This window comes from Kogia breviceps, chromosome X (genome assembly GCF_026419965.1).
Source record: "Kogia breviceps isolate mKogBre1 chromosome X, mKogBre1 haplotype 1, whole genome shotgun sequence".
Lineage (NCBI taxonomy): Eukaryota > Metazoa > Chordata > Mammalia > Artiodactyla > Physeteridae > Kogia > Kogia breviceps.
Genome location: NC_081330.1, coordinates 101,839,641 through 101,863,575, shown reverse-complemented (window position 1 = coordinate 101,863,575; position 23,935 = coordinate 101,839,641). Strand labels below are relative to the sequence as shown.

Below are 23,935 nucleotides of genomic sequence, written 5' to 3'. Positions count from 1 at the left end.
GCTCACGGGCCCAGCCGCTCCGCGGCATGTGGGATCTTCCCGGACCGGGGCACGAACCCGTGTCCCCTGCATCGGCAGGCGGACTCCCAGCCACTGCGCCACCAGGGAAGCCCAGTAGTATATTTTTATACTAAAAACTTCTTGACTGTTTCTCTGAAATTCAGATTTAACTGAGGGTCAGGGGAGGCACACCTCAAGACATGTCTTGGCCTCCAATGCTAAAGGCAAATCTCTGAAGGTCATAGGTGCAAGCCATTAGCAGAAAAGCACCCAGAAGCTAGGGATGCCGTGTGTGGAGCCTGGTACAACGGATCTGAGGGGATCTGGGTGGGACATCGGTAGTGTCCCCTAAAAGACAGAAAGGAAAAGTGAAACTTGGAACTGAAAATTTATTCTGTTCAGTAACAAATGGATAAAGGATGCTGCCGTGCTTCTCAGCAGCATTTCTATCATGACATTGGGGGATATGGCAAGCATTTAACCATGGGAACCTGTACCTTCTGATAACCAACCAGTTTCTCATATTCCCCACCACCACCCCCTGCCCAAGCACATTCCAGTTTTCTCCACTTGTTCTTAATTGCTGTCTAGGAAGCCCAGGACTGACTGTCACAGTCTCTGTGAAGCTTCACAAGCTGCTTTGGCTGGTTCTGATCCAAAAGCAGAAACCACACTATTCACAGCAGCCCGCAGTATTGAATCTTATCAGTACTTCCATGAAGTGATGGACAGGTGATAGGAGAGGTGAGGGAATGTGGAATCACGAGAGTCTGTAGTTTACCTGAACTGTGACCATATCAGTGGGAGTTACATGAGGTCTAGAGCTGCCAAATAATTCTTCAGCGAGAAACTTATAACTCAGGACCATCCCTTTTCAACACATCCTTTGCCTGCCATACATACCTATCTTGATTGGAATTCCTCCAGAAGAAAACCCTTATGTAAGGATTCCAAAGCAAGTAATTTATTTAGGATGTGGTCTTGGAACACACAGATAGGGGAGTGGAGGTAGTGAACCAGGGAAGGGAGGTGAGCCAAAAAGAGTGTGTCATTAAGCCAGTTACCACTGTGGCAACTAGCGTTCAATCTCGGTGGACAACTGTAGGAGACAGGCTAGAACACTTCTCAGAGTTATCTAGTCAAGAGATCAGGAATCTGGGGGTAATTATAAACCAGCTCCCTGTTCATCATCGGTTGAGGGCTAATTCTGGGGCACTTACTCCCTGGCACTTCTGACTTGTTCTGTGCACAGGAGCTACATGCTCTTGGGATCCAAAAAAGTCCTCAGGTGTAGAGTCGTGGGTAGGTGTTCCTAGTAAACAGGATTCTGTGGATAGAGGAGGTGAGTTCTGTGGATCGAGGTGGGGCTACCGATGTGTGCTACAGCACCCCTCCCTAACTGCTCTCGGACCTCCTCCAAAGGTGCAGATTGTCAGACCACCAGTTGCTCAGCCCCTGATTTATGTTTTCTTTATATACATGAGACGTTCCTTATTATAACGTCAATAATGTGAGGCAGTATGGAGATCGGGAGTTCAGCCAGACCCTTGACACTATACTTAGGTTGAACTACAACTGGGTTCTTGACTTGCTCATCCCTGTGGCCAAATGATTGTAAGCCGGAAGCCACCTCCTTGTTATCTTGTCATTTCTCCAGTTGTTTCCCACCTATGCATTTTATTTATACAAATGAATTCAACACAACATTATTAGCCTAGTACTATATGCCAAGTGGTAAATGTGGAAGATCTTAGTTAATGCTACTTTTCCACCTGTTCGTGAATTTCCAATTTGGCAGGGAAGTTGGGATGACTAAACAAATAGTTTCAAGACAATATGGTATCATGCTAAAAAGATATCTATGTGCTATGGGGAAACCAGAGATAGGCATTTAACCTTCCAGAGGATTCAGGGAAGCTTCATGGAGATGGTCCCTTAGCAGTTTGAAGGAGTGAGGAGGACTTTGCCAGGTGAAGAGAGGTAAGAAGAACATTCTAGATAGAGGAACTAGAAAGTGCAAAGGAAAAGAGGCATAAAGCAATTTTGCACGTGCTAGAAAACAAACAGTTCAGGGTTTTTAGAGTGTAAAATTGAAATGTGGTTTACAAGAGATGAGATGGAGAGCTTCATTGGACCAGGATATGGATGGCTTTGGATTCCATGGTAACTTTTTTCTTATAAGCAACATAGCATTACAGGTAGAACAAGAGTTTAGCAAATCTGAACTACTAAGTACAGAGTAAGTGCTTATTCCATTTAGTTACTGAAAGCTAAGCTCTGTTAAACACTTGCTTTCCTTGCTGTCTAGTGGGGGAGGGCAGGTTTTGTTTTTGTTTTTGTTTTGTTTTGTTTGTGGTACGCGGGCCTCTCACTGCTGTGGCCTTTCCCGTTGCGGAGCACAGCCTCCGGACGCGCAGGCTCAGCGACCATGGCTCACGGGCCCAGCCGCTCCGCGGCACGTGGGATCCTCCCGGACCGGGGCACGAACCCGTGTCCCCTGCATCGGCAGGCGGACTCTCAACCACTGCGCCACCAGGGAAGCGGAGTTGGTTTTCTTGCTCTGACTTCTAGTCCACCCAGGGTTTTTCATGGCTGCTGGGCTCTCCTCCAACTGGCTTCCAGCCATTCTTTAGAAACTAGACATGGGAACAGAATTTTGTTGTGATTGCAAACGACCAAAATATTACCAGACTGAGAGTTCGACCTGTTCTTAATTTTGTTCTTTTTCCTCATACCCAGAGTCCTTCCCTCATGATGACTGTCTGCTCCATTTTAGAGAGTCTTTTTAAAGGAAACAGATTCTTTGAGGAAACCCTAAACATTTAAAAACCATCAAACAAATCAGCTTTTGTTTTAGTAAATCAAATGATAAAGCCTCTTTATATACTTAACACTAAGATTCATCGAACAGGATTTCACTGAGCATGTACCACATTATATTGTATTTGTCCTTTCTCCAAAAAGGAAAAGGAAGGAAAATATGTGTAATTCAGCCACAGAAAGCTAGTGGCTTCAGACGAAACTGCAGCTAGAGAAACTGCTTAATGAATTTCCACTTCTTCCAAATTTATCTGCTTCTCTAATTCAGAGTTTAAGAGCTCTTAGGATGGTTCATTTGTGCCCAAGTGTAACACACACACACACACACACACACACACACACACACACACACACACACACAGAGTACCAGAAATTCATTCCTTTGGGGTGTGTTGACCTCTCTAAAGAGTTTGGTTTTTAAATGGAGACACAGGGGCCAACAAACTTTTCTGTAAAGGTACAGATAGTTAATATTTTTGGCTTTGTGAGCCAGATGGTCTCTGTCTCAGCTACTCAACTGTGCTGTTGTAGTGTCGACTGAAAAAAATGCACTTGAGAGGTGTGAGTTAAGTTTTACTGGGGGCAAAATGAGGACTTTAGTCTTGGAGACGGCATTTCAGAGAGCTCTGAGGAAGTGCTCCAGAGAGGCAGGCGGAAGGTCAGTGTTATATATGACTTTAGTGAAAGGGGGACGTGCAGTGAAGCACACATGTTGGCAGAGGCTGGCTGCTAGTCACGAGGAGCAGACATCACCATTAATGATTCTAGTGCTTTTCTAGATACAAAGAGATGCAAGAATTGGGCTCATAAAGTCTTCTCCTGAAAATATCTAACTATCTGAAGAGCTGTTCTGCCAGTTTTTCCCAGAGCACAGAGGGCCTCATTCCTGATCTTCACCTTGAATTCCTTGCAGGGGGTGTTGAAGGTCAGCAGCTGCAGTGGTTAGTGACTTCATCCTTGTAGAGGCAGATGGCAAGTGCCAATTTTTAGTTGGCAGGCGCATGAAAGCAGCTGTACACAAAGCACAAAGTGAATGTGCATGCCTGCATTACAATAAAACTTTATTTATGGGCACTGAAATGTGAGTTTCACATAATTTTCACATCACAAAATATTCTTTTGAGTTTCGTTTTTTTTTTCCCCCCAACCACTTGAAAATGTGAAACCACTCTTAGCTCGTGGGCTATACAAGAACAGGTGTTGGGCCAATTCGATACAGGGGCCATAGTTTGCTGACCCCTGGTGCCGTACATTCACTCACTGACACAGAAAGCATCCTTCCATTCCTCACAATCTAAACTCTGAGGACAGCTCCACTCTCTTGATGCGATCACCGTGCTGAATAAAGAAAATCGTGCTATGAGAGGAAACGACAAGGCAGTTGGAGAGATGCCTGACATCAATGAATTGAAACTCATCCACAGTTTAGGCCAGTGTTTCTCAGCTTTGGCTGGTGGTAAGGGATGCGGGAGCAGTGGTAAAACACATGGATGCCTAGATCCCGTGCCCAGAGCCTCTGATGTGGCTAGTCTTGGGTGTGGCCTGGACATGGGGATGTTTAAAACCTCCCCCGATGTTTCTGATGTGCAACCAAGGGTGGGGGCCACCCAGCTCGCATAAGACGGTGTTGACAAAGACATTGCATTTGGGGATCACCAAAAACTGGAAGGTTGAGCCACGTACAGCTTTTTTCCCCTTTGTTTCTCCTTTTTAACACCTCTTTCCCATTTAACAGGCTCGCGTCACTTTCTAACTACAGCCTCCCTTGCCTGTCTCTTCCATACTTATTTCACATCTGAAATAACTAAAAGAAGTTAGGAAAGCGCGTAAACTGCAGAACGAATGTCATGTCGCCTCTGTGTCATGTTACGTCCTAGCCTCGTTGTCCCCGTGCGTGTAGTATCTCTCAGGTTAATGCTGCCTTTGGCTGATCTTTAGGGGAGCACTCATTTACCCAGGCAGGCACAGGCTCAACCTTGACAGCCTGCTCTGGGAAGGTTGAATCCTGGGAAATTCTTTCTGGGCTCCAACTCCTGGGAGGCTGCTCTGTAAACCAGAAAGGCAACTCGTTAAATTAGAGTCTCTGTCCCCTATCCTTGGATTCTTTATCTAGAAAAGGATATATCTAGGAAGCCATTTTCAAGGTTTTGGGCCAGCATGAAATTAGAGATAACAAAACAGAAGGCTTTAAAAAAGCATCTCATAAGCTACAGTAAATGACACTCTTTACTACCCTGGGAAATGTGTCTTTCAAGTAACTCAGAATTTCCAAGCTCCCCAGACAGTGTCATATTCCCCATACTTTGGGCCCTATTAGAACGAGATAAATGTATCTTTTTCTTCTCGGTTTCCCCGTAAGCCAAGTTCAGCTTCAAGGTTTGGTAGCACTGATTTCTAATACTTCTAATTTAAATATCAGTAACAAGATATGGGGATCAAAAATAGCTCTTTCTTAATTGAACTTTAAGTTTCTCTAATTTAGGCTTGAGGAAGCTTTTATCCTCTTTCTATTTAAGAGGCGAAGATTCATGTATTTTATGTCAGATTTTACATAATGTCTAAAAGAGTTGGCACCCCCAAATTTATGACATTCCGCCTCATTAGACTAAGTCTTTTCTAGTTTAATCCACTGAAACATTCAACTGAGAGGAAAATATTTTTAAGAAGCTCACAGTAAATGTCAGGGATAAATGTGAAAGTATATGCCATTTTTGAGATAATGCTTCTGGCAACAGTAATTTCCAGTAGCTGTTTTATGATCACAAGACTTTTTTCCTTATTACAGGACAGCCTCTTGACTGTCATCACCACAATTAATCAACTTCTGCCAGAGCTTCCACATAAGTAGGACTTTGGTTCTAGCAAGGCTTATCCATGATGGGGAATTTTCCAAAACCACCTGGGTCTGAGAGGACCTTCAGCACAGGCACAAGCAGAAATACCCACATAAATCCCCTTGGATCATAACGTCTGGGCTCTTTTCTGCAAGATTCAGTCCTAGCCTTTATTTTTAAAGGAGATTTTACCTAAAACAGGAGGGAGAGAGATTTTTATGGTAGTATTGTTGTAAGAGTAGAGAACCTATGAACACAGGGCAGCATCACTGGGTAGGTCTCTAAGACCCTTCTAAGTTGGACTTCTGAGAATAAGCAGCATCACTTGGGAAAGGTATGAATATATTTAACTGTTGTCAAATTTAGCACTGTAGCACCTGAGATAGGAGGGCTCAGGTAAAGCACCAAGGAACTTAGAATTTCAAATTCTATCAATGTATTTAATCTCAAAATTTTATTTTCTTGTTGTTAGACTCAAAAGACACAGTTATAGACCCCTCCTGAGCATAGTCCATAGTACTATAATTTATTCAAAGTACTGCTTCTAGAAAGAAGCAGCAGGGTCTGTTTCTGTGTAGTATTGAAGGACTACTACCCAGAAAATTTTCCTAGCTCTCTTAATCGAATTGTAAGAAACTAACTCTCAGGTCTCTTATCCTTTCATTATCTTCTTGATAGCATTCTTCTTCTACATTCTATCTATGTAGAACCTGCCTGGTTGTGACAATTTGATCTTGGTGAAATGATGAATAAGCAGTGTGAGAAACTAGCATGAGCATGAGTGCAGGCTTTGGATAAGCAGACAATTCTGTTTTTGTCCTGACTTCGTCATATACTAACTCTGTCGTGTATGCACACACACACGCATGCGTGTATGGAATAATTGCTTAACCTCTCCAAGACTCAGTTTCTTTATCTTCAAAATAGGAATGTTAATACCTTTTTTTTTTTTTTAAACATGGATGTTGCGGAATGGGGAGTGTCAACCACCTAGAAAATACTCAGTAAATGCAGCTGCTATTTGCATAATTATCAAGAGTGTTGGTGGCTGCTCATATCAATTAGGGCATATTTGGTTTTGGTGGCTTCTCTGGTGCAGAGCCTTGAAAAAACTTAGAAGCTGTGGTTGACAGCTCCACTGGTCGTTGTTGATTCTTTCTTCTGCCAGATTTATCTTCTAGTAATGACCCATGCGCCATCATTCTTTTTAAAAACTGCCCTTCCTTTATTCCTATAAGGCTCTCCTCTTATTGGCTCAACTGTGAGCTCTAATCACTATTAACCATCACTATGGTGCTTTAACAAGAAGATGTTTATTATTATAGGTGCACTTATAACTTATTAAAATAGTAACTGAAAGAGTGAAATTCATAAGGGCTTATATTTTCCCATTTAGCATATTTTGTACTCACTGAGAACAAAGAATAAAAGAAGAACAAACACTTCTCTTAAACGCTAATTTGTCAAAACTTATTTACTTGTGAAGCTCCATTTAATAAGAAAATTGTGATCACCTCCAGGCAGGAACTGTTTTTTCATTAATCATTATTGAATGGAATTGAATCAGGTTTAGCAAACATGAAAGTGAATCAAACCCACTTACAAAATGTCATTATTTTTATCCTACATTCGTTAAATGTGCACCATGAGTCAGTCACTAAAAACAACACTGAGAAAATATAATTGCCAATCTTTGATTACATAGGTACTGAGTGCTTCCTTTGCACCAAGATATTGTGAGGGTGCTAGAGATATCATGGTACATATGTCATCAACTCTGTCCCCAAGGAGCTCACAGTTGAAAGAGGTACCAACGCCCACGTATCTGTTAAAGAGCCAAACAAGACATTGTGTAGGCACCGTCTACGTAGTTTGGCAAAGACTGTAAATCACCAGGAATTGAGTAGAGCAGAGGTTGACAAGGCCTGTGATAGACAGGGAAGGCATGACTGGGGAGGCTGGACTTCATTTGGCCCTTGAAGGATGGGGAAGATGTGGATAAACAGAGAATGGCAAATAGGGCGTATCAGGTGGGGAGAACGTGAGCAAAAAGCCTTAGAAGTGGAAGCATGAACACGAGCAATGTAAGCTGAAAAACTTGTAGGGAGCCTGGGCTGGCTGGGAGTGCGCTGGCCAGCAGTGGGAAAACAAAAGGGTGGACAGGTGAGTTCAATTACGGAGACCCTGGAGTCAGACAGATGACGTTGAACAACATGAGCCCCTGAAGGTGTACCTCGTGGGGTTCACGTGTTGCCATTGTTTTCTTGGAAGCCTTTCCCTGTGTCTTTCGTCGCTGTTCTGCTTCCACTTTAAAGTCAGAATATTCTTTCTCATTTAGGGGGAGCACTGGTTCATCAGATTTCAACGAGCAGGAAGCTGGTCCTGGGACTCCAAAGAGCATCCGGAGCAATGATGTGACCCCAGTCACTCAGAGGTCACCGGTCCCGAGCACACGCAGCGTGACCTCAGTCAGCAGTCGAGTAAGTACACGGATGTGAAGGAACACTCCCCCTTCTGGGACTAAGCCCCACCACCATGGCATGGCTGGGCTTCAGCTCTCTGTACCTGAGACCATGTTGTTTATCTTGTTTAACACAGATGCTTCTTTATCAGGACTGAACCTCCTGCATCCTTAGCTCCTGGCAGGAGGCCTCAAGTGAGAAGGAAAGGGAAAGAGCAGGTTCGAAGGTGGAATTTGTTTGATGGGGATATCAACGGCTCTATGGTTTCAACAAAATATAAATAATGTTCAGCAGTCTCTGAGTTGGATCTTCCATGTTGCTTTTCAAGATCTTGACTGTTCTAAAAATTTTCCAAACCAATTTAAATTAGGAAACCTAGACTCTTGAAATATTTTTATCGTTTTATTTTCTATACATCCGTTAAAATAAACACATAATGGAGACTTAAGTCGCATAGTGTGTGTGCGTGTATGCGTGTGTGTGTGTGTGTGTGTGTGTATAAGCTGTTCTTTTGAATGAATGAACATCTAGATTTTTTGATTAAGCAGGAAACTCCATATATATAGCTGACATCTATATTTAAGAAATCTTTATGTACAAACTACAATTCTTTGACTCAGCCAATATTTAATGAGGGCCTACTATATGCCAAGCCCTGGTCAAGCAAAGACTTGAAGGAAGTGGAAGAATTAGCCATGCCAGGAGTCTGGGGCAAGGTTTTCATCCATGCTGGGACAGCACTGATATTCAGCAAGTACATTACAGGAAGGTTATTCCAGTCACTTTATGGCTGACCTCCATCTTGCATAGTCAGTGCCCTTACTTCACCAGTGTCTAAAAGATCTCTAATGCCCCTGGAGGAGCAGCCAGTGCAAAGATCCTGAGGTGAGAGCATAGCTGGTGTGTTCAAGGATGAACAAGGAAGCCAGCGTGGCTGTTGTGAGTGAACGAAGGGAGGAGTACTAGCAAATGAGTTCAAAGGGGTAGTAGGGCCAGATAGGGTCTTGTAGACCACTGTATGCACTTCGGCATTTACTCTGGATAAGATGGGGGCAGTTGAAGGGTTTTCAGCAGACTAGTGAGATCATCTGGCTTCTGTTTATACAGGAACTGGGGGCTTTTCTGAGAAGCAGCTGTAGGGAAATAAGAGTGGGCGCCAGAAGGCCAGTTAAGAAGGAGGCCGTCGCATTACTGCAGGCAAGAAACTGAGCTTTGGAACAGGGAGATAGACGTGGAGGTTGTGAGCATCCAGATTCTAGAGATATTTTTAAGAAAGAGCCAAAAAGCATTCAGACAGATTGAATAATAATTAATAAATGTATTTAAATACTTATAGTCTAAATTAAATTTGCTGATAAGATAAAAGGCATATTTAAAATTTTATCAATATTTATACTAAGCTCAGCAAGCAGTACTGTTCAATAGCCAGAAAAGTGCATGCATAGTTGGTGATTGCACTCACTGCTTTGGCAACCTAACAAGGATTGGTATTCAAAATATTTAGCAACTGGTATGGCATGGGCACTGAGCCATCAGAACAGACCCTAGCACAAGGTTGGGCAGCATCCTGGGGGCCCTTCCATGCCGTGCAGTATCCTGGATTGTGGGGAGAACTAGGGTTGTGGAGGAGGGGAGCACAGGGAAGGGGAGATGGACTAGGAGTAACTTTGTTTACCAACTGATACAAAAGTATTTTAAGAATTTGAACAGCTGGTACAGCTGTACCAATGGGTAGCAGCAGACTATCAGTCCAGTAACTAGTAAGTTAGTCAAGTTTGTTCCCAAAACAAGGCTTACCTTCCTAAGTACCGTCATTGGCGGGATGGGAGTGGGAGGGAATCACCCTTGTCATGAGCTAGTACCCTCAAAACTAACAACCTTTACATGAATATTTCTTTATTTTTTTATTTTATTGAAGTATGGTTGATTAACAACGTTATGTTAATTTCTGCTGGACAGCACAGTGATTTAGTTATACATATATATATATTCTTTTTAAAATTCTTTCCCATCATAGGGTTTTTTTTTGTTTTTGTTTTTTGTGGTACGCGGACCTCTCACTGTTGTGGTCTCTCCCGTTGCGGAGCACAGGCTCCGGACGCGCAGGCTCAGCGGCTATGGCTCACGGGCCCAGCCGCTCCACGGCATGTGGGATCTTCCTGGATCGGGGGTCGAACCCGTGTCCCCTGTATCGGCAGGCGGACTCTCAACCACTAGGCCACCAGGAAAGCCCTATAGGTTTTTTTTTTTAACATCTTTATTGGAGTATAATTGCTTTACAATGGTGTGTTAGTTTCTGCTGTATTACAAAGTGAATCAGTTATACATATACATATGTTCCCATATCTCTTCCCTCCTGCGTCTCCCTCCCTTCCACCCTCCCTATCCCACCCCTCTAAGTGGTCACAAAGCAGCGAGCTGATCTCCCTGTTCCATGCTGCTGCTTCCCACTAGCTATCTATTTTACATTTGGTAGTGTATATATGCCCATGCCACTCTCCTGTCCTGCCCTTACGTTCTTCAGAATCTTTTTTTTTTTTGATTCCATATATATGTGTTAGCATACGGTATTTGTTTTTCTCTTTCTGACTTACTTCACTCTGTATGACAGACTCTAGGTCCATCCACCTCACTACAAATAACTCAGTTTCGTTTCTTTTTATGGCTGAGTAATATTCCATTGTATATATGTGCCACATCTTCTTTACCCATTCATCTGTCGATGGACACTTAGGTTGCTTCCATGTCCTGGCTATGGTAAATAGAGCTGCAATGAACATTGTGGTACATGACTCTCTTTTTGAATTATGGTATTCTCAGGGTATATGCCCAGTAGTGGGATTGCTGGGTCATATGGTAGTTCTATTTGTAGTTTTTTAAGGAACCTCCATACTGTTCTCCACAGTGGCTGTATCAATTTACATTCCCACCAACAGTGCGAGAGGGTTCCCTTTTCTCCACACCTTCTCCAGCATTTATTTTTTGTAGATTTTTTGAAGATGGCCATTCTGACTGGTGTGAGATGATACCTTGTTGTAGTTTTGATTTGCATTTCTCTAATGATTAGAGATGTTGAGCATACTTTCATGTGTTTGTTGGCAATGTGTATATCTTCTTTGGAGAAATGTCTATTTAGGTCTTCTGCCCAGTTTGGGATTGGGCTGTTTGTTTTTTTGACATTGAGCTGGATGAGCTGCTTGTATATTTTGGAGATTAATCCTTTGTCAGTTGCTTCATTTGCAAATATTTTCTCCCATTCTGAGGGTTGTCTTTTGGTCTTCTTTATGGTCTCCTTTGCTGTGCAAAAGCTTTTAAGTTTCATTAGGTCCCATTTGTTTTTTTATTTTTATTTCCATTTCTCTAGGAGGTGGGTCAAAAAGGATCTTGCTGTGATTTAGGTCATAGAGTGTTCTGCCTATGTTTTCCTCTAAGAGTTGGATAGTTTCTGGCCTTACATTTAGGTCTTTAATCCATTTTGAGTTTATTTTTGTGTGTGGTGTTAGGGAGTGTTCTAATTTCATTGTTTTACATGTAGCTCTCCAGTTTTCCCAGCACCACTTATTGAAGAGGCTGTCTTTTCTCCATTGTATATTCTTGCCTCCTTTATCAAAGATAAGGTGACCATATGTGCATGGGTTTATCTCTGGGCTTTCTATCCTGTTCCATTGATCTATATTTCTGTTTTTGTGCCAGTACCATACTGTCTTGAAGACTGTAGCTTTGTAGTATAGTCTGAAGTCATGGAGCCTGATTCCTCCAGCTCTGTTTTTCTTTCTCAAGATTGCTTTGGCTGTCTTGAGAAAGAAAAACGGATATACTATGTTCTTGGATTGGAAGAATCAACATTGTGAAAATGACTATACTATCCAAAGCAATCTACAGATTCAGTGCAATCCCTAGCAAACTACCAATGGCATTTTTCACAGAACTGGAACAAAAAATTTCACAATTTGTATGGAAACACAAAAGACCCCGATTAGCCATTATGCTTTGTTGTAGGATACTGACTATAGTTCTCTGTGCTGTACAGTAGGACCTTGTTGTTTATCCATTCTATATGTAAGAGCTTACATCTGCTAACCCCAAACTCCTAGTCCATCCCTCCCCCAACCCCCTTCCCCTTGGCAACCACAAATCTGTTCTCTTTGTCTGTGAGTCTGTTTCTGTTTCATAGGTCGGTTCATTTGTGTCATATTTTAGATTTCATATATAAGTGATATCATGTGGTATTTATCTTTCTGACTTCCTTCACTTAGTATGATAATCTCTAGTTGCATCCATGTTGCTGCAAATACATGAATACTTTATTAAGCAACACCTAGATTTCCCTAACAGAAATTCCCTACAACCATGCATACATACATATATATAGGCAGTGTCTATATTGATCTCACTCTTGCATTCTAGCTGATCTAGGTGGTCTTTTCTAAGAGAAGAGACACAAAGAGAAATATTTTTCGTTGAATAGACTTAATACCGCACAGTACTTTATGAAACAGGTTTGCTCTTTCATGATGAAGGGAAGACCTATGTAGAATTAGATGACGATCAAGGTCACAGCTTCTCAATTTCTCCCATTTCTCAGCATCTCTTTGTTTCAGTGTTCTTGTCTGCCTTAGCATGTGAGAAGTACATTTTTTAAATGGAAAATTCTTACAACATGAAAATCTCTAACCTGTCCTCTGCTGTGATGTAACTTATTAATTTTAGGCTTCACATCCTGAATCTTCAGGGTATGTGTTACATGTTCATGACTGTACAATATTAGTTGGCCCATTAGTGCTCAATATTAGTGATATTCAGGGTGCCAGTTTGAAAATTTGCTGTCAACTTAATTGCAAGTTGGTTTCGCTTCAGTGGAGGAATCCATGTGTGACCAACTTTTTGAAGAGGTATTGAAATCGGATCTATCCTTTTGACCTCCATCACAGTCTTTTGATAAACCGTAGTGGTCTGCAGCAATTAGAAAAGTTAGGAGCCAGATTCCTCCTGCTACAGGTAGTATGTATTGGAGAATACTCAAAGATCAAAACCAGTCTATATTGAAGCTGCATTGATTTGTTTGCATGCTAAGCAAGTGAGAGTTCCATCTTTCCCTAATGAGTTCATTAACGTCTCCTCAGTGTCTATGGTATGGGGTAAAGATAGGGCAACAAGAAGGGAATGCCTTACTGTAGGACTTTTGAAGGCACTTTTTGATTGTTTACGGAAGAGGGAACGAAAGAGTCTCTTTTAGGTTCGATCATTATCACGCCATGGTGTCGTTTGCATGGAAACTTAACCTCAGCCCAGTTCTCAGAAGCCCAAAATTAGTTTTTCAAAACTCAAGCAAATTTGGAATGATGCAGTTGTCAAGCCCCTGTGGGCACAGGCAAAGTTGGGGCAGAATTTTCCTTTATAATGAAAGTAAGTGTCTGAATTCTGTCACATGCGCAAGCATGTATTAGCAAGCAGGCTCCAAAAATAAAAAATAAATCACCTATTCCTGTAAGCTGGGGAAGTCCCCATTCTTTATCCTTTTATGAACTTTAGTAAGTGCCTTGCATGAAATTTCATTCCAATAATGACGTAAGCAACCATGCTCTGATCATCCAGCCTACTAGATGGGAAAGGTGGCATGGTCTTCTGTTGAGTGAGGGGTGCTGGAAGTAAGGGGTGGTTGAGGAGAGAGCGTGTTGACAATGGGGACAAATGTGGGACCAAACAGAGTTCTAACCCTGAGCAGTATTCTGAGGCTATGAAGCTTGCCAGATTCTTACACATAGTTCATTTAAGTTTGGAGGTACTTGTATTAATACCATCTTTCCTGCTAACCATATGTTAGAACACTCACTAATTTTGTGAATGAATAATTACTTCAAACATCTTTTGTTCTAGTTAGCAAACCTCTTAGTATATATTTTAGAGAGTAATTATTGATAGTAAGTTTTAGAGTTATATGGACTCCAGATATCAGCTGGCTCCTCCTAAACAGGAATAGACATACATGTGGTTATACTGGCATTTATTTATATGGAAGGATTTGGAAGTCAGTTACAGTCAATATAACGGATTTTGGGTTTTTTTTTTTTTTTTTTCATTTCTACTTTGTGAGAAGGAACACGGTTTTGAAAATTCCATGGATTTGGCTGCCATTGAAAGCGCCTCTGAGGATCTCACAAAGAGTCATCACCGAAAAACTTCCGGCACACCTTCCATAGCAGTGTCCAGGGCCTCCCTCTCCTCAGGTGGGTGTTTGCCACGTGAATATTCGGTTGTAAACATGAATAAATCAGGTGGAATTGACTCCCTTGTGTGGCATTAAATGGATGTTTCATGCCTTAGAAAATAATCATCCATTTTTTGACCCATGGAGGGAGGCCCACTCCATAAGAACTGCTGAAAAGCCTCTTGCATTCCATGCAAAATCCATGAATCTGGGATTTGGCAAGAGTATACAGTACATAGTCACCACTGCCAAGTCTCCGAGCTATACCAAATGTCAGTAGAGGAGTGCAGGAAATACAGTTAGCTCATTTGATACAAAAGATAAAGACACATGCCCAGAGCTCAAGAAAATGGTAGTTCCATTGATATGGTGGTCAGAAGTGCCCTGTATCTTGGCAGATTAATCATTATTCCATGGTTTAAGTAAAGAGTTCTTTGCAAGCAACGTTAAGGGATTATTAATAACCCTTTTCATTTGTATGATACCTTCAAAAGTATCATTTCACTTCAGTATCACAACAACCCTGTGAAGCAGAGATTATTTATGTTGAGATTTTATTACCTATGAATAAGGAAACTCTTTAGAGAAACATGTCATAATTAGGAAGTTTGTGTCCCACGTGTAGGTTTGAAATCATGACAAAATACTCAACAGGAAGAAATTGCCCCTTACTTGATGATATTTGCCTAAAGCCTAAGGCTGGATTCTCTGTGCTGAGTTGGAGAGTCTCTCCCAGCTAGGTAGCTCTGAAGGGTTGTCTAAATGTGCATGGTTATTGTTGCATTTTGTTCGGGACTAGAAAATCGGTTCACCCGTTAAATGAAGAATTTTAAAGTAGCCTAGAAGCCAACCTCATAGAGTGCATTTCTACTACTTCTACTCAATAGCTCCTGTGTTTTGTTTTTGGTTTTGTGGTACGCGGGCCTCTCACTGTTGTGGCCTCTCCCCATTGTGGAGCACAGGCTCCGGACTCACAGGCTCAGTGGCCATGGCTCACGGGCCCAGTCGCTCCGCGGCATGTGGTATCTTCCTGGGCCGGGGCACAAACCGGCATCCCCTGCATCAGCAGGCAGACTCTCAACCACTGCCCCACCAGGGAAGCCCAGCTCCTGTGTTTTGAGTACATACTCTATGTCAGGTGCTATGCTAAGCAGTTCTGTGTCATTTATATATATATCATTTCAAACTTAATTGCTCTCTTGCTCTCTTCAGTCTTTCTCATTTATAAGCCACTATTCTATCTCAGCAGGGCTTTGACATAGAACTGTTTTATGGAAATAAACTGTGTCTTGGTAAGCTATCCACAGCATTACTGAGTTTTGCATTGTTCTTTATATTTTCAAAAGCAAGAAATTCTGCTTATGAAAGAATGTTCTGGTGCCCAAAGAAACTTCCTCTCAGTTTCCCTACAGCCACTCCCTTTTTGTGTGAAAGGAACTTGCTGTATCATTTCATTGCATTTTATGTCAAATATGAAAACACAGTAGATTCTCTAAATATTTAAATAAAGAATGGTTAATGTTTTATTTTTTTCTAAGCTTAAGGGCCCATTCTGTGAGTTTTCCAAAGTGTATGAGCAAAGCAGAAGCCTTAAACAGCTTAAAACGTTAGTATTTTGTAGTAGAGCATTTGCCCTCCTATGCTCAAAGGAGAAATGAACACATCAGTGTTGGTAAGTCAGTCCAAGAAAATTTCAAAATACTGTTAAAAAATGGCAGTATGTTAGCATAAACAGCATGAAGTGCTGACTGTTTTGCTTTCATGACACTATCTGTGCCCTGTGCCGAGAAAGAATTGGAATAACGATGAAACATTTGCAATGAAAAATGAACCCTTCTAACAAAACAAGATGATTCACATCTTTCCTTTTCCTTCCTCCAGATCGGAGTCGATCTGAGTTAGATTTGAGTGGGTCATTTACAGAAGACTTAGAGGATACTGTAAGCGTAAGAAGCAAGTCTGTCCCTGGGGCTTTAGACAAAGACTTGGTAAGTTGGATGTGGAAGAGTGTCTAATGGTCATGAAGAAAGGGCACAGTCTTGTTCCAAACCTGTCCACTTTGAGGTGAGGATGAGTTGAGAGTGAAGTGAGGATAAACAATAATTTCTTCCTATTAGTCTTCACAACTAACATATAAAAACAGCCAAAGAATGATTTAGAAAAGGTAACAGGTGGGTGGGGGTGGGATGAAGTGGGAGATGGGGATTGACATATATACACTAATATGTATAAAATAGATAACTATTAACCTGCTGCATAAAAAAATAATATAAAATTCAAAAAAGAAAGATTGGCGATAACAAGTGTTAGTGTGGATGTGGAGAAAAGGGAACCCTTGTGCACTGTTGGTGGGAATGTAAATTGGTGCAGCCACTATGGAAATCAGTATGGAGGTTCCTCAAAAAATTTAAAAAATTTTGAGCTACCATATGCTCCAGAAATTCTACCTCTGAGTATTTATCTGAAGAAAATGGAAACACTAACTTGTAAAGATAGCTGCACCCCCATGTTCATTGCAGTATTATTTACAGTAGCCAAAACATGGAAACAACCTAAGTGTCCGTCAATAAATAGATGAATGAGTAAAGAAGTTGTGGTATATGTATACAGTGGAATACTATTCAGCCACAAAAAAGAATAAAATCCTGCCATTTGCAACAACATGGATGAACCTCTAGGGTGTTATGCTAAGTGAAATAAGCCAGAAAGACGAATACCATGTGACCTCACTTATATGGAGCATCAAATAAATAAATAAATAAGAAGCAAGCTCTTAGGTACAGAGAATATACTGGTGATTGCTAGAGGTGGGAGAAAGGGTGACCTGTTTTTGTTTTTTGTTTTTAGTTCAAATAAATTGAAAAGAAAAGAAAAAGGTAACAGGTGATCAGGTTAATGAGTGAAGATTATCTCTAAGAAAACACCTGTTGGGGATGTCAGTTCCTGGTTAAAAGCACATCACTAAATCTAAACCCCGAGAAATAAGAAACCACAACGTTTCCTAAATCAAATATTACTAGACTTATCTGACTATATATTTTATATGAGCATTTCTACATCTCCAGTTACCCCCATAAACTACCTTCTCCATTGAGACCAACTTATGTGAAAATTAATGTTTAAGGTGAACTCATTTATGAAATGAGAAGGTTGAATTAAATTATTGTTAAGGTGCTAATGTTCTGATATTCTAATTTCTATAATAGCTGTAATCCAATTTGAACTCCTTGGAAGAAAGGGAGAACACACATGTTAAATGACATTAATATAGTTTTTCCAACACAAACCAGGAAACTTAGTTCTAAAACTCAGTGCTATTTACTATAGTATTAAAAAACTGCAAAGTATTTTAAAATCCACCACAAAAGGGCAGGGGTAGGGGGTAGGCAGTGAGATCAAATGGTTTCAAAGCTTACTTGGTATTCAGTTTTTAAGGAACAGCTAATTCCAATGCTAGTAAACTATTACTGATGTTAGAAAACTCTGAAAATCTTCAAATTCATATTATGAAGCCACTGTATTGACATATAAGCTGAATACTCACACTTGATTTTAAAAATAGTTTAAAAAATGAAAACTACAATAATTTATGAATATATATATGCAAAACTTGAAATATAATATTAAGTAAAACCTAGCAGTGAATCAAAAATATTGCAGTAAGGATAAGTAAGTTTTATTCTAGGTATGAATGGAAGAACTAATATATATAAGAATATCTATTACGTAATTAATATTTCAGTATATTGAAGGAGAAAATAAAAAACTATGTCAATAGATACTGAAAACTATTTTTAAAAAGAGAATGTAATTCCAACAGGATGCAAAATATTAGTTTCACATGTGGGGGTGAAAGGAGTGCCAGGGAACAGAGGAGAAGCAAAAAAGAAATGTGTCCATGATTTAAAAAAAAAAAAAAAAAAGAGTATGCATGATACAGTCCATTTGTGTGTGTGTGTGTGTGTGTGTGTGTGTGTGTGTGTATCCTATTCATACCATCAAAAATTTTTGAAGTTTGATCTTGAATGTTAGTGGAGATATAAGTTTTTTATATTACTTGAAATTTATCTACATTGCTTAAACTTTTTGCTATAAACGTAAATAACCAGGAAAAAAACAGTGGGGGAAGAAAAGTAGAATCTGGGATTTTGGACAAGAATCTAGTATCTAAAATAGTTTGTTCTATTGGAGAGATTTTCAAGATACATTTCCCCATATTGACGGTATATATACACACACAGGTAGGTGTGTGTGGGCATATACACACACACAAATGCACCCCAATTTTTTAAATTAAAAAATAACTTTAAGTACATTGCTCAAAGTGAATCACTTTAATGAGCAGGGAGGTAGGAATTGAACACCGAGGTCTGTGTGATTCCAAATTTCATATTCTCTCCATAAAGCAAGCATCACTAGGAAGGAGACCCCAGTCCTCTGATGGTACAGTTCAGGTACCATCAGAATGGAAGGCAAAAGAGAAAAACCTAGGAATGGGGTGATTTCTAGATATTTCTATCTGATTTTTCAAGTATTTAAGAAAGAAAGTGGTTTTTTAAGTGGAAAGACTTTCTAAGAAAGAAATAAACCAAACCACTGATTGTTTTTCCCCCCATCCTTCCTTAGGACTACTTGCAAGAGATGGAAGAAAGCATTGATGACTTAGCGTCCTCTCGGTTTTCTGCAAACACCCACAGTGTAGCAAGCGGCCTGTCAACCGTAAGCAGTTCTCTAGCATGCACTGGAAGATTCTTCCTCCGTTGATTTTCTGTGCATTTCCAAAGGAGATAATAATGTTCTTCAAAAGCGCGTGATAGTGATTTACAAGTCATTATAGTCTCCTGCTTGCCCTTTGTCCACAGATTAGTTTTCACTTGAATTTTGTAGTGGCTTTTCCTAAGGCTCCTGATTCCTTCTCTCTCCTACTTTAAAAACCTCTCCTCACCCAGGTTTTAAAACATCATCACTCCCTAGTTCAGGCTCTCATCAGTGGAAGCCTATGAATTATCTCAGTTCTCAGCTGTGAAATTTCCCTGCCACCATTCTCTCAACTCCCCAACTATCCTCCACTCTACAGCCAGTCACTTTCCCAAAACATGTACCCAAGTAGGTTTCTCTCCTACTCACACATCAAGTCCGTGGCTTCCCACTGCCTGTGGAATAAAATCCCTTCTTACTTTGGTGTTTGAACCCTTCTTTGAGAGGGCTTTAGGAGCTCCCGTGTCCTTATACCCATCTGTATGCCTACAAGTCTTGTCTTTGCTTCTCTGATTTCTGTCTCTGGCTCTAATACCCTTTTTTCTTTTGACCTTTGGGTGACTTCCTTAAAGAATTCTCAAGCAGGCTCTGACAGGAAATGGACCTACCTGAGTGTGCCTGATGCTGACTCAGACACTGTGAGTGTTCAAGCTTTTCCAACCATACTTCACAAAATTCATGGTATAGGGAATCGAATTAGGTAGGCAAGTTTTCCAGCATTTATCTCTTTCTGACTTGTATACAGTTAACCAGAGGTTCTCTTTTCAAAGGTAAATAACATGATCAGAATCCAGGTATTCCAAACAAAGAACATTTGTTAAACATTAGAATCTGAGGAACAGTGAAAACATACATGGTCTAAAATGATTTACCACGAACAAGGCACCTTTAGAATAAACATCTCTTATTAACTCTCAGCACTGGCTTGGTTAAGAGTGTAAAGTTTGGTTAGTAGTAAAATTTCTGTAACTTCTTCAGTTTCTCCCAAGCTTCAGCAGGTGTGAGTTCTTAAACTGTCTTCTCTATATATGGATGTCATGCTTACAGAGGACCCTCTTTGAAGAGGTGGCTACAGAGGAATGTGGTGTAGATACAAGGAGGGAGTGAGGTATGGTGGGGAGGTCCTCAGACTAAAACTCTGGAAATCTTGGCTTTATGTTGTCAACAAAAAAATTAATCAGTCGGTCTAAGAAAGAAATGGGAAATTTTATTGGAGCCAAATTGGAGATTATAACCCAGAAACAGCATCTCCAAAAGCTCCAAGAACTGTTCCACCCATTAGAACTCAAGGCACAGTTATATAAGTTTTTTGAGACAGAAGGCTGGCTGTACATTAAATGATGTATTATTGACAGTTTATACAATTCAGATCTAAGTGTCATCATGTCCCCTTACAAGAGCAAGAAGGAATGTTATCTTTTACTGAGTTTCTTATTGATGCTAGGAGAATGTTGCTTTCTATGGTTGAGCAGTTATTTCTGCCAATGGGGGAGGTCTGGTCAATGCATAATACAGATACACAATGCACAGTGTGGGCAGAGAGGAGGCCAAAGGGTAGAGAAGATTTTTTTATGTTTAAATTTTTCTTGTCTTGCCATAAAATATGAATTTTATGTCACAGTGTCTTGGCACTGCCAACAATTTCTGTGAGCCAGACTTTACTCACGTGTAACGTGAGGGGCTTGAGGCTTATTCTTGAAGCCCTTGAAATTCAATGCATGGTCCATGGACCAGCAGTATTGCATCACCTGGGACAGAGACTGGAAAACGCTGTCAGCACACAGAGCCCCTAGTGTCTGAGTGATAATTTCATAGCACTCCTAGGCCAAAAGTAATACCTGACTAGCCCATTTATTAACTAGTTAGCTTGAAAAACAAATTTAATAAAAGCACTGGGATCCTAACAACTTAGTAGCCATTTGAAAAAATAATATACATAACTTGAAAGAAAAATAATATTTTTGTTCCAGTCTTCAATAGCCCCGATGGGATGTGCGTGCCTGATGGGCACTACGTGACTTGTCAGATCTTGGAATCTGATTGGGTAGTGTCATTTTCATTTCCTGTTCCCCGTTGACTTTGGTGCAATACTTGCCTTTTGTCATAGCAACTGCCCAAAACTCAGCTTCACTTAGATAGGACTTCATTGAAAAGAATAAGGTGGAATTTAATGTTAATACTGTGAACCCCACTGTTCGTAGTTTGCATGGTGTCTGGTAGTTGTCGCTGTGTTTCCCTTGAAATTTTAAAATATCCTGCTTTGCCCCTGTGCGTTGGCTCTGCTGCTTTGGGATGCCGAGACACACAGTTTGGGAACTGTGGACCTAGCTAGGAGTTTGTTAGAAAAGCTGAATCTCAGACCCCCCCCCCCCCCCCGGGACTAAATAGATCAGAATCGTCATTTTAACTAGGTCCCCAGGTGACCTATATGCAATTTAAAAATACATATTTATTCATTTTGGCTGCACCGGGTCTTAGTTGCGGCCAGTGGGATCTTTAGCTGCAGCATGCGGACTCTTAGTTGTGGCATGCATGCGGGATCTAGTTCTCCAGCCAGGGATCGAACCCCGGGCCCCCTGCATTGGGAGCATGGAGTCTTACCCACTGGACCACCAGGGAAGTCCCGACCTATATGCAATTGAAGTTTGCAAAGCACTGCTCAAAGATGCTTGCTATCATGCAAATTTTGATGTTTTGTTTTATGAATAAAAAAGGTGAATTAGGTCACTCACTGGCTTTCTTTACGTTTTAATTTCCACATAATTATGGAATCCTTGGTTTGCTCTTGCCCTTGACTTAAGCTTGGAATAGATACTAGCCACATCACCCACTTCCTGTTTTTTGATCAGTCTCTACCCTGAGCAGTTGGAGGAAGGTAATGACTTTTGTTTTATGTATAAACAAAAAAGTATAAAAAGTAGGAAGTCTAACCTCTCTCTGCTCTCACCATAGTCCTTCCCAGTGGTTCACAGACAGGCCTTTGAAACTCCTGGGTCACTCCTGAAAGCCTTCCAGGTGGCCTTTTGTGACAGTCGTGTTGCTAAGACACAGAGTTTGTGCTGCTGGTACTACAGGATAATTTTGTTACATTTAATGTAAAATATGTCTCCTGTTATCAGTGTGTCATCAGAAACTTCATTCATTCTGGTACATTTGGATAGAGTTTCTTTTTACATTTTAATTTTATTTATTGGTTGCTGTGTTATTTTCTTCTTTAGTGTTCTATTTTGTGGGTTGCTAGTTTATAGATGTGTACAAAGCCATGGTCTTATTATTACCCATGTGGCTGTGTGGCTGCTCAAGGGGAGCCCGACAGCGATGGGCATATGACGACCTCCTGGCATGCCCTTGTTAAAGATGCAGTTTTGTTACTGAACCAAACTTGGGTCTGCTCGCCTGGGCACAGTAAAGGCAATCTACTGACACTGGATTGTGGTGAAGGAAAGTACAGTGTAGATTGTAAAAGCACCAATACAAGGAGGACGGGTGGTTGGTGCTCTATAAACCCCCGAACTCCCCAAAGGGTTTCAGCAAAGCATTTTTAAAGGCCAGGTGAGGGACGGGGGTTGCAGGGTATGTGATCAGCTTGTGTACAGTTCTCTGACTGGTTGATGGTGTGCAGTCTTTAGGCTCCAGAAGGTCTGGGGGCTACGTGTTCATGGTCATCAAGTAGTTAATTTCTTCCAATTTGGTGGGAGTTTTAGCATCTGTAAAACAACTCAGGAAGTGGGCATCTGATACTATTATCTGAGTGCTTCAGAGAGAAGCTGTAGCAGAGGATATGGGGGCGGGTCTGTCCTGGGAAGGCCCCATAGGGTCCTGCTCGGTTAGACTTCTGGCTTCCCAGAGACTGATGGGATACTCTAGGTAGATGTCAGAGAGAGAAGCTTGTGGCTTATGCTAGCACAGAAATATGAAATGAATTTTTCTTTGTCCTGATCAATGCATTCTAGACCTTGAAGTAGATTGACCTTGGGTCTACCAGTGAAAAAGGAGAATGCTACAGGGATGAGGAAAAGAGGTATGACCTTACTACCGGTCCTAGTTCTTGTCCTTTCTCAGGCTTGGATTTTATACAGTACCAGAAAAACAAGCGATTTTTGCTTTCTTCCTTTCACCCTAAACTTTCCTGCTCCTTATAGACAATGGGAATTGTAATTGAATGAAGGGAGGTCACTTCTGTGAAGAGATCACTAGCGTAACACTAGATGCCTCTTTTCATCTTGTTTATTCCAGACCAGCCTGAACAGCATGATGAGTGTTTACAGTGAAACAGGAGACTATGGCAACGTGAAGGTCAGTGGGGAAATCCTTCTCCACATCAGCTACTGCGACAAAACTGGCGGGCTCTACATTTTGGTCAAGAGTTGCAGAAATCTGGCCATAGGAGATGAAAAGAAACAGAGGACAGATGCGTAAGCATATACCGTATTCCTTAGACTATTTTGGTCACTGCATATGTGAGTATGTGTGCTTGTCAGCATGTGTGTTTCTTTTTCAGAAGCGTCTTAGCATTCCTCTAGATTCAGAAGGTTGATCATCACTTTCTTCCTGTGCCAAACTTCTAAATATTCTTTGATGTGCACGTATGATGGTTGCGTTCGTGGTTACCTGATTTTTACTTATTTTATTTTATTTTATTTCTATTCTATTATATTTTATTCTATTCTATTCTATTTTATTTTATTCTATTGTATTCTATTTTACTTTATTCTATTCTATTCTATTCTATTCTATTCTATTCTATTCTATTCTATTCTATTCTATTCTATTCTATTTTATGGCTGCACTGCACGGCTTGTGGGATCTTAGTTCCCCTACCTGGGATTGAACCCGGGCCACGGCAGTGAAAG

General features: G+C 40.9%; 1 protein-coding gene across 7 annotated transcripts in view; it reads left to right on the top strand.

Annotated features, from left to right (window-relative positions):
- The window catches only part of SYTL5 (synaptotagmin like 5), a 243,897-nt gene that overhangs the window by 161,510 nt on the left and 58,452 nt on the right, over positions 1–23,935 (top strand). For 3 of the 7 annotated variants that reach the window (XM_067023039.1, XM_067023035.1, XM_067023036.1), the window contains exons 7-11: positions 7,993–8,134; positions 14,211–14,343; positions 16,206–16,312; positions 18,951–19,043; positions 23,319–23,497. In XM_067023039.1, the coding sequence (XP_066879140.1) occupies positions 7,993–8,134; positions 14,211–14,343; positions 16,206–16,312; positions 18,951–19,043; positions 23,319–23,497 (654 nt within the window). Of the gene's footprint in view, positions 1–7,992; positions 8,135–14,210; positions 14,344–16,205; positions 16,313–18,950; positions 19,044–19,654; positions 19,721–23,318; positions 23,498–23,935 lie in introns of all 7 variants that reach the window. The other 4 variants (XM_067023040.1, XM_067023037.1, XM_067023038.1 and 1 more) reach the window with 2 other exon arrangements.